The sequence below is a fragment of the Pempheris klunzingeri genome, chromosome 1, assembly GCF_042242105.1.
Source record: "Pempheris klunzingeri isolate RE-2024b chromosome 1, fPemKlu1.hap1, whole genome shotgun sequence".
NCBI classification, from domain to species: Eukaryota; Metazoa; Chordata; class Actinopteri; order Acropomatiformes; family Pempheridae; genus Pempheris; species Pempheris klunzingeri.
Window position 1 is genome coordinate 3139613 of NC_092012.1, and position 15806 is coordinate 3155418.

Consider the following 15806-nt stretch of genomic DNA (forward strand, 5'->3'; position numbering starts at 1 on the left):
GTTTGATTTTGCGTTGCTGCTGGAGACGAATTGGAAAGAAACATGGAGGGGAGAAAAAAAAAAAAAAAGATGCTCTCATCCCTCCTGTTTTGCCGTATTTTATTTTGAAAACACTGTAGTTAAAGTATTTTTTGACATATTTGGATTTATGGATTTGACCCAGCCTAAGCCATCCTAAACACACACACACATATATACTGATATCTATGCGAAGAGAAAGATAAGAATTGCAAAGTAACCACCATGCTCATATTGAGCTGCTCAACTCAAAACTTTATGTGTTAATTTTGCTGCATGAGCACGACAGAGTCCCATCACACCGCTGACATCCAGTCTGTGCTGGCGCTAATCTGTCTCTGCAGTCTTTCCTTTCTTTCCCGACAAGTCGGGACGTTGGTTCGCCTTGGACCGGACCGACGACAGCCCTGGTGCTCACAGCTGACCTGCAGGGCCTCTCTGCTCTTGGCTCTCGGCTTTCTCAGACCGGACGACCTGCAGGAAGTGATCTGTCTCTGCCTGAACACAGATTATTGTTACATTACAGAATAAGTTCGGTAAACATAACATCATGATGGGATCTGGCAGTGCAAGCTGGACGTTAGATACAGAGATTTTTTATAATATCTTGTTGGAAAGAACTCGATAAGTTGCCCTTATTTATATTTTATATGTTGTCAGTCCGTGTTATGCTCTAGTTGATGTTTGCAGATCATGCATGTGCAGTATTACAGTAACTAGATTAGTGGGTCCAGTAGATGTCACTCTCCACCATCCCATCTGTCGTGTTTACTGTATCCAGAGTTTGATTTATTTCATTCATCCGTTCTCTATTCTGCTTATCCTCAAGGGTCGCGGGTGCTTTTTATTTTAAGAAGCCTTAAATTGAGATTCCGTGCAGACCTTACTGAACTAGATGTTGATTTTCTGTCAGAGGTTGACTCTGTTATTTGCTCTCCTTCACAGTCCATTAAATGTATTTTACTTGTTTTAGAATAAAGCTCTCCAGAGGCCATGTGTACACCGACTCAAGTACTGTACTTGAAGTTCAATTTTGAAGTACTTGTACTCGAGGATTTGTTGTTTCACACTACTTCATACTTCATTTATTTGACCTGGATAGTTACAGATAGATTACTTTGTAGAGCATGATGCATGTTTACAGGTCCAACAGTAGATAACACAGTATTAGAATACTGCACACGTGTTAATGCAACAGTATTATAATCAAATATAACAATAAACAACATAAATTAAGATTATTTTTATCATAAAGTATATTTGCTGATAAGAGAGTATTTTTACATTGTGGTGTTACTATTTTTATGCTGAATACCAGGATCTAAACACTACTATCACCACTGTGTGCAGGTTGAGAGCAACTAAAACTAAACTTAAAAACTAAAACTAGGTGTGAGACAAACACTTTAACTGAATGTAACAATAGAATCTAGACTTTAGGGGGAAAAACTGCAAATGAACTGAATTGAAAACAAAAATAAAACACAAAACTAATGATGGATAAATCAAACAATCTACTCCTATAAACGTTTATCAGGTTGCTACAGAAATAAAGATGACACATGTAAAACATATTTCTTCCAGTGGGTTCTTATGTCTGAAATAAATCAGGATATTTAGCTTCATTGACTTGAAGGACAAACCACACTGACGCTGGCAGATCCAGCAGATCCAGGACTTGGTCCCATCTCACAGGTGCTTCATCCTATCATTCCAGTCTTGCATGACTTTTGTTAATCAGTTTGTTCCTAATGACCTCCTGTCATCTCTGTTTTAACTAGCGCTCTTTAAAAATGAGTGCATGTAGTTTAAATAGATGTTTGCATGTTCTCTCCAGGTCCTCCGACATGCAGCTTAAGGTGGTTGGTGACTTTTTTTTTTGTGTTAACAATGAACACTTTACATGATGAAGGCACTTGACAAGGTAATACAAAATGTAAACCATAGTTTGGCATTTTGTTTTTACCGCTTTACTCCATATTTCATTAAACAAGAGGAAGACTTTGGGTGGATAATAATGAGAATAATATGAAAAAAAAAAATTGAAATCATACCCCAAACCTCTCTAAACTAAAAATAATCAGGTCTGAATTTGAAACAAATACTATCACTACCTTTGTTTAGCAGATATTGAAGAAACCATAAAGTGCTTGTGTGGCTCAGTCACCTTAAAGGATAAACGACACACACTACTCACTAAAAGTTAGGGATATTCGACTTTCAGGTGAAATGTATGGAAAATGTAAAAAGTGAATGCTACAGTGATATTATATCATGAAAGTCATTTAAGTAGAAGCATGCAATGGTCTTTTTATTCATCTTTAACAGTTTACTGAAAGAAAATCTACCAACAGTGGTAGGTAAACCACAACAAAACATGTTCAGTGTCTCAATAAATTGGGATGTGGCCAAAGGACGTCCACTCCTCTCCTTTCTGTGACTCTTCCAGTCTCTGTATCACTGTTCCAACCTCCTGATGACACTCTGTGACCCTCTAAGCTCAGTGAACACCTCCGTCTGAGGACTTCCTGTTTGAAGCCTCCAGTGTTGAGGTGCTGCTGATCAACTGTTAGGTGTCGTCTTGGTCTCATGATGTCAGAATGTGAAGAGCAGGATGAGGAGGACTGTTTAAATACCAATTCTAACTGAAGCAGGAAATGTATTGGTGGATTCATGGATCAAACCTGTTGTGAATGTTGCTGTGAAGCTTCTTGTTAGAGAACAGCAGCTGGTGCAGAAAGTACTGAGACACTGAACAGTTGGACATGTGCATTCAAAGGTTTAGAGAAGGTCACATTAAGTTCACCTGGAAAGGTTAGAATGCATTTTAGGTTCATCCTGAGATTTCACCTGAGAGCTGAATATCTCTAACTTTTAGTGAGGAGTGTATAGGATGGATGGGTGGATGTTTGCATGGCTCCTAAGCATCACACACAGCAGAGATGCAGCAGCAGACACATCTCCTATCCTAAAGTCTGCATGTTTATTTACACAATATGCTCAAATCACTCTAACTTAAAGTAATATCACAGTAAAGTTTTTCCTGACATTACTGACACAGCAGATAAAAGCTCTGAGCAGAGGCAGGATGAGGTTCTAGCTGGACCTCCTGACATGATTAATAGCCAGTGTTAAGTTCCCACAGATGCTGGCGGTGACCCGGAGCTCACCGTGGCGCCGCCCCGTGGACACACCGGGCACTGGCGGTGTTTAACGAGGTGATGTTTTTCTCGCAGCGCCGTGAGGATAACAAGCCAGCGGGTCCGAGTTCCCCCCGACAAGCCCTGACAGCCGACGGCCGGTGAGCTGGAAACAGACGCGGGGGATCCCGGATCAGGACACTCGTGGACCGGCAGCGACGCACCGACGACGCTTTTCTGTCGGGGTTTCGCTTGTTTGCGTTCAGGGAGCCGTCGGCTCGGAGTTTTGGCTGAAATCTGTGTGCTGTCCGTGGATTAACACGAGAAGACTCGACTCCAGAAAGCGGCTGCGATGTCAGTTTAATTGTGAAATTTTGTGGATTATGCTCCGGCATCACGCGTGTGTGTGTCTGCGTCTTGGAGGCTGCTCGTTTTTTCCTTTTGTTTTTCTTTTGTGGGTGACATAAACTCGAAATCGAGCGAAGTCCGGACAAGACCCAGCGGACACTTGTTGAAATACATTTTACCGAGCGAAGCTTTGCTAACGCTGGTTAGCCAGATTTAGCTAACCGGGCTAACAACTTTCTCCAGCGCTTTTGGCACAAGTATCTTCAAATTGGTGTCCGTTAGATGGTGACCGAGCTCCGGGTGTCGACAAGTTGGCAAAGTGCGTTTGTCAAAATTGTTGCGATGGCACTGACAGCAGCTTAGCTAACTTGGCTAGCTGCAGCTGTTACTCGGCTCAGCGGTATGTTAGCAATGACAGCTAACGTTATGTCAACGTTAGATTCAAACAAGTGGTTCGCCGCAAATGTGTCAATATGAAGTTAAACTGTGCCATTAACTTCTCCTGATCGCCACGACATTCTTTTTTAAAGTTGTCAGAGTCGACTTGCATACATATAATCTGCCACGGGGCTTTATTTACCCTGCAAAGACAAGAAGGCAACTTTTATTAACGGGCGCTTTAACGTTAGCTTAGCTAGGCTAGCTGCTAGCTTAACATCCAGCCAGCAGAGGTGACTCTGAATTCACTTTGTCCGGCCCGCAATGTGTGCTACGTGTTTAAAACGCCGATGGGTTCACTGAGAGGCTTTAATAAATAGACTCCCAGCGCCGTATTCCACTTTTTCCAAGTAGCTGAAGTTGTGAAACCGCGGCCCGCACCATGTCCGGCTCCCCGGGCACAGGTGGCTCGAACCCCAGGAAGTTCAGCGAGAAGATAGCGCTGCACAACCAGAAGCAAGCAGAGGAGACGCGGGCCTTTGAACAGCTGATGACAGACCTCACTGTTTCCAGGGTGAGTTCAGCTAATTTTCTGATCATTGTCACCTATTACTGGTGTGTTTTTGTTTTGTTTTTTTCTTGCACGACTGCGCTCATTGTAGTTCCGGACAAAGCTCCGTCTTTCACACAGCCCGGGCTGCAGTGTTGGTTTGTCTGATTGACTCCATCTGCTGACTGAGATTTCTGGTATTCAACCAGTACTTCTTGTTTCCCTCCATGCATTCATTCAACTGTGGGAGCTCCTATGTGCTGCACACAGATTGGTCAGTGTAATTAAAAAAAAAAAAATGCATCAAAACTTAAGCTGTGCATTAATTTACATACATCAGAGGAAGCCTGCTGTGTGTGCAGCAGTGCAACAGGAAATGGAAATGTGGCTTCTTTTTTATATATATATATATATATCTGCACCGCCCACCAAATGTTACCCTGCCTGCACTGTTATAAACCCCCAAAGGAAGCAGCGTTTGCCTGTAAAGACACAGTAAGCCTTCAGACCCTGCAGTGTTTGCACCTTGTCATTCTGTTAAATGTAATGTATTCTTACAGGTTAGGTTTTTATGTTGAGGCATAATGAGTCATAGCTGTCAGATGCTTGGTGGTTTTATATTTAGGCATCTTTAACACAACAAAAGTGAATCCCAACATGCTTTAAATTTCAGTTGCCGATTTATTTTAACACTCACATCACTGAAACATGAAGTATAAGAGTTTTGTCTCACCCATGTAGAGTTGTTTCTTAGTGGTGTGTAACATAAAAAAAAAACGTGCTGCTTTTAGTTTAGGGTGGCAACTAGCAGTCACTGCCAATATTGATTAATCTTTCCACGTTAAAATGTGAGAAAATAGTCCCCAGAGTCCAAGCTGACATCTTTTTAAATGTCTCGTTTTGTCCGTCCAGCCATCAAAACCTCCAAGACATGTTTCTAATTGTACAAGACAAAGAAGTTGGAAACAGAGAATGTTTGGAGTCTTTTCATGATTAATGATCAAAATATTTGGTGATTCAGTTTCATTATTTAAATGTGTTTTTTTTTGTTTTTTGAGATGAATAGTATGACAGAAAAATCCAGATGTGCTGCCAAATGACGCGTTTGTTCTGGCGTGTTCTGGTGTGTGTGGTCCCCCTCTGGTGAACCAGTGCTGATGCCTTTTACGTTAGCCAGAGATGATTGGTTTGGGACGTGCTGGACGAGGCTGCAGTAGCCAGGAGTTCGGCCTGTAGGCAAACGTCGCACGCACGCGTTAACAGTGCGTGTGTGTAATTATTCTCACGGCCAAAAGTGGGGTAACAAAAGTTCCCCGCTGCAGGTTTATTTTAATCTATTTTGGCTCGGTCTAACAAAACAAGACATCACCCTGGGCACCGGAGCTTGTGATATATAATCAAAAATAATCAGCAGATTAATCGATAATAAGGAGTAATAACTAATAAGCATGAAAGATAACAATAGTGTGCCTTGTGCTTTACACTGCCAGCACGCTCCTAATCAGTTGCAGTCCTAAAATTAAGAAGGACTGATGTTCAGCTGATAGCTCAGCTAAATTCAGGGTTTGTGCACATTCTTTGAAACATGCTTAATTTTAACCGTTAAAGTTTAGGAATGTGCTTGATTTAGAATAAAGTCCTGATTTTCAACATAATCTGGTGTTTCATCTACAGAATTGTGTACAAACCAAAAAATGTAAAATGGAACAGTCCTGTGATCATATTTCTTTATTATCTCTTGGCGTCTCACAACAGATAAAAATCAGCTGCTGATAAAACAAGCGATGCCACAATATATATATATGGGTTGCTGTTGGCACAAAGAATTTTGTAAACTTTCTTTTTTTGCATTTGCTATTTAGACGTTCTGTTGAAGGCTGGGAGAGTCTGCGAATGTTTGGATTAGATGCCCTGAAAGTGCTTCAATTTTCCTCTTTAAAAAGCTGCACCAACCTTGTAAATCACGAGTAGAAAACATTCATAATGACAGATGGATATTGATGCCGAAAGCATAGATTGTAGGTCAGAGCGGCCTGCTTTGCTGCGTGATCCTTGACGGCGTGCAGCCACCAGGATGCTTCTTCAGGTCTCCAGCTGCCTTTTTTACGTGGCGCTCTGACTCGACGTCCTTTAACCCTTCAGAGTCTATTTTGACATAATATATGGACACACTGTATGTAAAAGTGCAAAAGAAACACAAAATCCGAGCAGGAACTAGTTGGATCTTTGGAGGAGCGGGGGTCTGTGCGGACACCTCCTCTTGTTCGTCTTCACGCGCAGCATCCACTTCATCCTCTGAAAGGAGTCTTCCTCAGAATCAGAACGTTCTTCCCCAGATTCAGCATCTTCTAACTCGTAGAAGAGCTGTAGTGCGCGACTTCGGCTCTTCATAACTTTAGTCTTAATAGGCCGATCGACAAAATTCAAACACTTGTAAAAAGTTTGAAGTGTCCGCTTTCCAACAGTCTTTGAATGGAGCACCTGCGTGCTTGTGTCACAGCTTTACGTTTTCAAACGTGCGACATGTGACTTTGACGCCGTGTGGCGGTCCTAGACTCCGAAGGGTTAACCTGGATGACTGAAAACATTCACAAGCAAAAACATGCAGATTTGTATCTACAATTGTATCTGCTCCATGAATTTCATCCTCAGAATTAGTCGCCTTTTGAAATGCTTTTTCATTTCTTTGATTTTTTTTCTTTCTCCGTGTCATGATAATTTCAGGCATATACACTACACATTATAAAAACTCTTACGATGACATAAAGGCTCTTTTCAAGTTATTCTCATACCACAGGCTCACAGAGTGCTCTTTCTGTGAGGGCACAGGCTGTATATAAGGGAGAGTCGTGTATGGCCAGTCGAAGAGGATGTGGTTTTGAGGTGACACTGAATGAAGTTTGCTATAAAGTATGAACTGTAAGTGACCCTGTGTGAGAGAGAGAGAGAGAGAGAGAGAGAGAGAGGAGCCCAGTCAGCGAGGCGGAGGCTGGCCAGGGCACAGGACGCACTGCCAGCAAACCGCTGCAATTAGAGGTTACTGCTTCAGCATTTACACCAGTGACCAAAGGACTGAGTATACACGCTCCCTGAGGGGCTCTGAAGAACTGTATGTGGTACCTGGGGGCTCTGACAGACTCCAGGCTTCTCTCAGCTGCAGGGAGTCGACATCTCTGTGAACCATATGTGTAAAGTCTGATGTTACGTAACAACACCAGAGTGAGATTTTTGAAATATATTTATTATCTTTTCATTTGTCCTGAATGGGGAAATTGAATGTTAATAGTGGGACTGACAGTAATGTCTGAAACATGTCTGACTGTGTCTCTGTGTTGCAGGTAGCAGGTAGAGCTATGAGCTGACATTTGTTGGCCAGTCAGCAGAGAATTAAACTGACATTTTGGGTCCCTGCCTACATGTTGTGTCTGAAGTCAGTTGTTGTCAGGTTTGGATGCAACTTTCAAATTGGTGTAATGGTGTATAATAAGACTACACTTTTATTTCACGGCTCTCAAGTGCAGAGAGGAGGCAAAAGCATCCAGACTCATGGTTCTGTTGTTGTTAAACTGAGAAATGTTGCACTGAACGAAGAGGGTTTTACCTTTTCCAGGCTCATCTCTAGTATCTTGTCATATTCACAATCTCTTTGAGAGATCTCTGTCGGTTCTCTGTAAATCTGTTGATAAAATCGAATAAGGTCAGGCTTTGAGATTCAAATTTTGCCCTTTTGGAAGTCTAAGGAACACATGCCCCAGTGATTTGCTTATTCTTGATCACAGCTGATGATTGGCTCTGTTTACCTTACCTTGGCAGAACAAGCCGCCTTCTGTTTTCTGCGAGGTAATCGCTGTGGCATCTCTTGGTAGGGTGCCGGTTTGGAGACCAAGCTTTCCATTTCCTAGAATGTGTGCCCTTACCTCGGGTCCCTTCAAATACTGCTGCGTTTTTATCAGTTTGGGTGCATTACGTCTGTGCCGCATTAGATAACTACAGTATTTTTAAACATGGGCTTTATTTGTACGTATTTTGAGTTCAGAATGATGAAAAAGACCTTCATTATAGTATGACTTAAAAACATTTGAAATCTGTACATCCGCAGGTTTGTAAGAATGCTCTGAAGAGGCATACATTGGACGAATTAAAGGAAAGGAACTAGAGAGCTGATATTTGGGTTTAATTCTCATATATGAGAAACGATGACAATGGTGGGAAAGAAAGAAAAGCACCGATTAGCACCCGTCGTAGTTGCAGCTACTTCTATGTTTAGACTCTGCCCAGAATAATCATAATGTCTGAAAGTCTTGTGTTTGTTTCTTCCCCCTTTTTGACCGACAGGTGCAGTTTCAGAAGATCCAGCAGCTTCGTTTGTCTCAGTCCCGGGCGCAGTACTACGGAGGCTCTCTGCCCAACGTCAATCAGATCGGCAACACCAGCACTGACTTTCAGGTGGGATCTCGTCTCAGTCAAAATACACAGCACCACCACAAACTAACTACAAACTACAAAATTCAGAATGCATCAACACCTCTTTTAGACGATTAAACATTCAGGGCTGGTTTAGCATTTATTAATCCTAGTCCTAGACAGTCATTTAAATCTAAGTTCCAGGACGAGGCATAATCTCCAACCCTTTAGGATAATCGATAATTCTTATTCTAGGCTCATGGCAGTGAATTAGACTATATGTTTCACACCCAGTGTCAATGGTTTCTGACACAGCCAGAATAATTTGCCAATAATTTGACCCAGTAGTTGAGGACCTGTGTGGAGACCCTCCCACCCTCTGCCTGTATTTCCTTATTTTGCCATGTTCAGGACGTTTCTGGGAGTCAACCTTTTGGCAGCGGGCATGTAGCACCCAGCCAGTAACAGCACACAGGCTGTGAGGGTGTGCCAATAAGAAACAAAAAACGGACATGGTACAGGAAAAACACAAATATTGCGAGCCAAAGTGCCAGGTGGACGAGGCTCGTTCCTAAATGAGAGTGAACCTAGGGTTGGCTCTGAGGCGCCAGCAAACACCGAAGATGTGCAGGCTCTGGCTTGAATGTGGACTTTGAATGTTGAGTTTACAAACCACTTCTCATTCTGCCCCTAAAGTGTGTTCAGCCAGAAACTGAAGTTGAAACACATTCAGCTTTCCATCCTCCATCGACTTTTTACTAAAACTCAGTTTGCCATACAGTTCCAGTTGTCCGGTCTTTGTCGCCAAGTGTTCGGACCAAAAACAGACTTAATATTAACGTGCGTTTGCACCCATGATGTCCCGGTGAGTTGAGGTATTTGCTGGACGGCCTCTGCATCAGTACGCCAGCTGTGCCAATGCAGCAGTGTGATTCAAATAAATGAGGAGGCGGCATTTTTTTTCACATGTTCTGGTGTCAGTCTGAAGGTAAGTATTATTTCTGATGAGTTTATTTTGAGCGAATATGCTGTAATGCTTTCCATTTGATGTTAAACTAAACATGGATGTTTTCCTTAAAGCCTTAAAACTACCTTGAGATTAGCAGCTACAATTCGAGGTCTTGTTTTCATTCAGCAGTTTCTCAAGGCCCGACCACAATAACCCTCAGTTCTAAGGTTGTCTAGTCCAGTGGTTCCCTAACTATTTTTAGATCACAGCCCAAAGTAATTTATTTGTCATGGCACCCTGAGCCACCCACTTTCCAATATGAATATGTGTGAAATAAAATCCGACAGGTGCTCTGCAGATATCCAGATACATATTTAACTTAAAATAAACCAATACGATTGAATACACACAGTATGTGAAATCTATTTTGTTCATTTTCTTTTTAAATCATGAGATCATATTCAAGGTGCACAAGGACAAACAAGCAAATCATAACAAAAAAGGTTGCAGGCATTTTAATGGGACATGTGAGTCTGGTGTTGTGAACACTGTCTGATTTAGGCAGAGATATTCCAAACCGCAGGTCTGACTCCACTGACAGGCGGTTTCCAGTCTTATTTTCATTTCAGACAGGGATGAGAGAGCCACATCACACATGATCAATGAATGCGCTGACAGACAACGATGACTATCTGTCTTCCACGAGCAGCCAGAAGCTGTCCACTGAGCGACCACGAGCTGTCACGCTATTAGCTGTCACATAACTGCACTGCAGACAGTTTTCAATACAGTTATTTTGATATTAATTGCTTTTTTCTTCAGTACTGATATGTTTGAAACTGTAACGTAAAAAGTAATCAATGTCATTGCAGTGCAAAAATGTGTTGAAAGGTTAAAAATGCATGATGAATAAACAATGATGTGATATGATAGATCTTGCGGCACCCTTGGCTGACCTTGATGCACTCACTTGGGAGTCACTGGTCTAGTCTAAGATAAGATAAGAAGTTAGATGGTACAAAAGTAGGAGAAAGCAGGAAGAAAACTCAAAGCTGGGCGAGAGCTGCTGTAACAGGACCACTCCTGCATCTTGAAACAGCAAAACACTTCGGAAGCACCAACAAATACCTCCTCTCCAAACGATCTAGCTGTTCAGGTGGAAAGAAGATGGAATACAAGATGAGTGCTGTAAAAGTGCACTGCTGTGTGATTGAACAGTGCTTCCCTGCAGCACTGGGTCTGTATCTGTGTCAGCTCTCCAAGGAGGAGGGGGGGGTATGCTGGGATACAGAGGGTCCAGGTGAAAGTGCCCTTGTTGCTTGAAAGAATGGCCCTTTGAGGTAGAGCAGTGACTGCAGCACTGTGACCACGTCCAGAAATCAATCCCCACGAGGAGGGAGAAAGCCCCTCTCTCGCTTCTGGAGTCCATTCAGCTTCTCTTCTGGGAACAAATACTCAACAAACTAACTGGCTTCTAGATTCCTCTCTGTGATAAGCATTTCTTAGCCCTAATTCAATTAACTGAATCCAGAGTACTTGATGTAGCCAGCTCCGCACTCACTAAAACGTACAGACACTGTTTTATTTAAATCTCTAATTTGATCAGCATTGAAATGTGGATCATATAGTCAATACAGATGTTATTGACTGTATTAGCAATAATAATATCTGACAGATTGTGTCAACAGGGCAACAAAGGATTGTAATAAAAGTGAAAGGTGCCGTTTCACTTGAATGTGTTAAAGAATTAAAGCCAAGTAGTGTTTATAATTCTTTACTCTGCATATGTCCATTCACTCTGACTGGTTGAAGAGTCTTTTTTTTTCAAGGGATTATGTATGAATGTCCAATCCAAGTAATTGGCATTAGAGTGCATTTTTGTTTTTTCTAATTTTATTACATAATATAATGACGTAGGAGAGCATTTTTCTACATTAATTTTATTGTTATGATGCACTAATGTGCAGCTTAATGCTCGTAGATTTAATCAGCAGTCCTGTGTGTTTGAAGAGCCAGACACAGCAGTCATCACATCTAGGGATGACATAATACTGCTGTTAATACTGGGTCCTACTGTTAATGCAGTACATTGTAGTAAAATGGTTCGTCGGTTTAATAAAAAGACTGCGGCTGCACACTTTAGTTGAGACTTAATTTGAGTCATAAATACTAGCACTGCCAACCAAAGGTTTTCTGCAACTAGTAGTTGTTGGTTTGCGTTTGTGTCACCTTCTTGGGTTTTATACCTCTCCTAATGATCCCTCACTTTGGATTATCTGCTGTGCATATAACTACCTCCCTACATCTACTAACTGCAACAACCAGCAGTGCAAATGCTGCTGCCCGCGCGTTCTTCTTTTCAAATAAAAAATCCCATGAGCATTTCATACTCGGTCCAGCCACGTGGGTTTCAACCTTGATATGGTGCAGCAAATCCCAGTGGAGTTTGAGTGGCCAACTGAACAATCAAAACTTGGTTGACTGGACTCCTCTCATTGATTTATGTTTGGTCGACAATCAGGAGGCAGCCCTACGAAGTACAAATGAAATATTAGTTTTTGGCTAAATGACAGTTGAATCAAAATAACATTTAAACACAAAGTGCTTGTCTGATGCCGCTCTTCTTCTCTCCTTGCCAGCTTGTGGGGAACTGCTGTGTTAAGTGTCTGATGTCTCTCTTTCAGGGTGGCTTTCCGTCGGGGTTGGACTCAGTCAGAGGGACCCGCCACCATGGGCTGGTCGAGAGGGTTCACAGGGACCGCAACCGCATTAACTCGCCCCATCGCCGACCCATCGACAAGCACGGGCGGCAGATATCCTTCCAAGCATAAATCATTGACAGTAGGAGGTCTCAAAGGGTAATCAGCGATGTGGAAGTGTTGTGGCTTCCTGGTGGTTGGTCTTCATTGTTGTTGTTGTCTTTTTTTTTTAATGGCGGTTTGTGTTTGTCGTGGTTTCAAGCGTGACGCCACTTGCTAGTGTACGCAGCTGTGTTGTAGCCTCAGGAACAGAATTAGTCAGTATGCTAATTTGAAATGTGACAGCGTGGAGACAGTGCACTTTACTTATGCCTAATGGACATTGGCAGTGGGAGAATCTCAACATACTCTGAATGCACACTCAGGCTGTGTGTGTGTGTGTGTGTGTGTGTGTGGATTCTGCATATTGGCGTATAGCAGCAGATGGGCTTTTAATGAGGAGAGCTGCAGAAGGGTCTAATTGTTGTAATGGTGACAACACATAAACAGAGGACTGAGGTTTTGCAATTTAACGTTTCATGTAGGAACTATTTTCTACTGAACCACACCAGCTAATTGTCCCACGGCGTATCTGCACCTGGACCAGAAACACCTGCTCATGATTGGCTGGCTCACCCAACACCACTCAGCTGAGGCGATTGCTGTTTACATCCTGCGCTTTCAGTGTAAATAATGTACAGTTAATGGGATTCTTACAATGGTTTTGTAGTCAGAAGATACCGGACATGGTTTAAGTTCCCTGGTCTGGATTCACACCCAGTATGCTGCATTTACATGAAACACCACTTTAGCCCACTGATCCATCAGCACACCCCCACCTCATAGTGTTTTCGCAAGCGGATCTGTTTATTTCCTGCCCTGGGTTGGAGATGATTCAACGACCTGTCACTATGGTGTGTGTGTGTGATAGCTGGAGAGGAATTTGTCCTGCTTCCCAGCATGTGATGTCACACCAGCGTATAACGCATAACGGTACCATTAGGATGCATGCGGTACGCTGAGGAAAACATTTCCACAACTCGCATTGGTTTGGCTTTAATTTCAGTCCAACGTGACATCACAGATTAAACTTGTTTCTGCAGCTTATATGTAGTCACGCATGTTTTTCAGTGTGCACAGTAGACTGGGAAAGTTCAGCCAGCTCTAAACAGACTTGACTGTTTCGTATGGTTCCTGAATGAACAGTGTAGGTTAGATTCATTTAGGCAAGTGGTTTGACATGTTTATTGTAAATATGTGTTGTAATGTAGAACACAGTGTAATGTATACGGTCTAGGCGGAGGCACTCTTACCGAAGTCTGCTCTTGTTAGTATCAAAAAAAGGAAGCAGTTTGCCCATTTGGATTTGGAGGGTGGTGTTGGTTCCACACATGTGCACACTGTACATGCACGTGAACTTTACTTGTATTGACAATGTGGTCAAAATGATGGAAAAGTCACTGGTAAAGGGGATTGTTTATGCTTCTCAGCATCGCCTTCATAAATGGATTTAATGTGTCAGTTTTAAAAGAGGCCTTAAAGGGATGGTTCGGATCTTTGCATGAAGCACTTATCCATAGTCGGTGTGTAACCTGCGGTAGATGTAGTTTGGAGAAGAGGCCCAGGAGTCCCGGCACAGACGCTGAACAATGTGGTGCATGGGTGCAGCAGACAGGTGATTCTGATGTTATCCACGGTGTCATCGTGAAGAAAGACTCTTGGGCTTCTCTAAATACAGGTCCTGCAACTTTACCCCAGTAGCCCGGCCTTCAGGAAATAGGGGTCCTATTGCATAATCCTCACATTTGAAAACTATAAATACTTATTTGAAGGCTGCCCAGTAAAAACAGTGTCACGCTGTATTGATTCATTGACGCCTATAGGGAAATATTGGCAGAAGTCTTTTAGAGTGAGCCCCGTTTTAGCTGGAAGATTAACCAGAACTGATTTTTAGGAATATGGGTTTGAAATCTCATCTTCACCTCTGTGCAATACATTGTTTTTATTTTAGTATAGATATATCAAAATGTCAGACTGCACAAAATGTTGTGCTCCTGCTGTCATTACTTGTGTTTTCTGCACTCAAAACACTCAAAGGGCTGCAAGTGTGTATCACCAAAACAATGCTATGAGCTACAGCTTCATACCAGTTGATAACCAGCCCTCCTGCCAGAAGAAAAAATATATATATATGCAATTGGGGCCCTAGTTCCCATGTTCCACAGAGCTGACCCCACAGCCACTGAGAATCAATTGAGCCTGGCAGCTGCAAACTAGCCCTCGATGATCTGCTCGGAGAGTCTGAGAGCGGTTTGACGGGAAGCAGCGCAGAACCTTGAAAATGAAAATGAGCTGTGTGGTTTGTGGCTCTGGCTTATCCAATCATAGTACTATATTTTGAAAACGGAAAAGTGGTTTGCAGCTCTGGTTGCTTTTTTGTTTTTTTTTAATATCCCAATTTTACATTTCCACTTTGCGGACACACAACCGAAGGGTGCCATCATCAGTTTGAAGTCGAATTCTAGTTGTTCAAAGGTGTTCGGTACGAGCACATGAAGCAACCAAATAACCAGTTTGACAGGATTGTTCCCTTCCCTCTTCTGCATCTGCAGAAACCACAATAAGATCTTTCCTGCTTCGTTGTAGTGAAGTATATTTAAAAAAGGGGCTTCTCCCATGTTTTGCGTGAGGGGTGATAGCATGGCTTCAGTCTCTGCTAATCTGTCTCACTGCTGATAATAATTTGTCCAAGGTCTAAAGAAGATGCTGTGTGGAACAGTGGTCGGCCTTGTGTGGCACCCGGTCTCTGCTTTAATGTTCTTTTTTTTTTTTTTGTAGCTGCTTGGTTGACATTTACAGACCCCTCTCTCTAAACAACTACCCGCACAGGAGTCTGTTTCTAGAGCAGAGGAGCTCAACTTTCAAACAGAGAAGGAATGACTGTTGGCAAGACGAAACACCACCCTACTGAAGTCCTGCCCTTCCTCAGACAATGCCAGGAACTCTGCCTCAACGTTCAGTAGTAAATCAAATAATGCTGTCATTGTTTCATTAGGTATTTGAAAAAGGCAGCGCTATTGTCCACACTTGTCTTTCGCTGCTGCGGGGCTTTGATGAGAATGTGCTTCCAACTTCTTTTTTTGTGAGCATGTTAAACTGTCATCCCTTTTTTAAAGACTTTAATGTCATCCATTTGAGCTTACGGCTATAATTAGAGCACATCCTTGTTTTAGTTTTTAAATAATAAAGGTTCTAATGAAGTAGCCTGAAGAAGCTTTTAA

General features: G+C 42.4%; 1 protein-coding gene across 1 annotated transcript in view; it reads left to right on the forward strand.

Annotated features, from left to right (window-relative positions):
* Positions 1-4102: 4102 nt before the first annotated feature.
* The window catches only part of crtc3 (CREB regulated transcription coactivator 3), a 33699-nt gene continuing 21995 nt past the window's right edge, over positions 4103-15806 (forward strand). Inside the window, exons 1-3 of the mRNA XM_070834511.1 lie at positions 4103-4458; positions 8770-8880; positions 12472-12600. Of these exons, the coding sequence (XP_070690612.1) occupies positions 4327-4458; positions 8770-8880; positions 12472-12600 (372 nt within the window). The 5' untranslated portion in view covers positions 4103-4326. The remainder of the gene's footprint in view (positions 4459-8769; positions 8881-12471; positions 12601-15806) is intronic.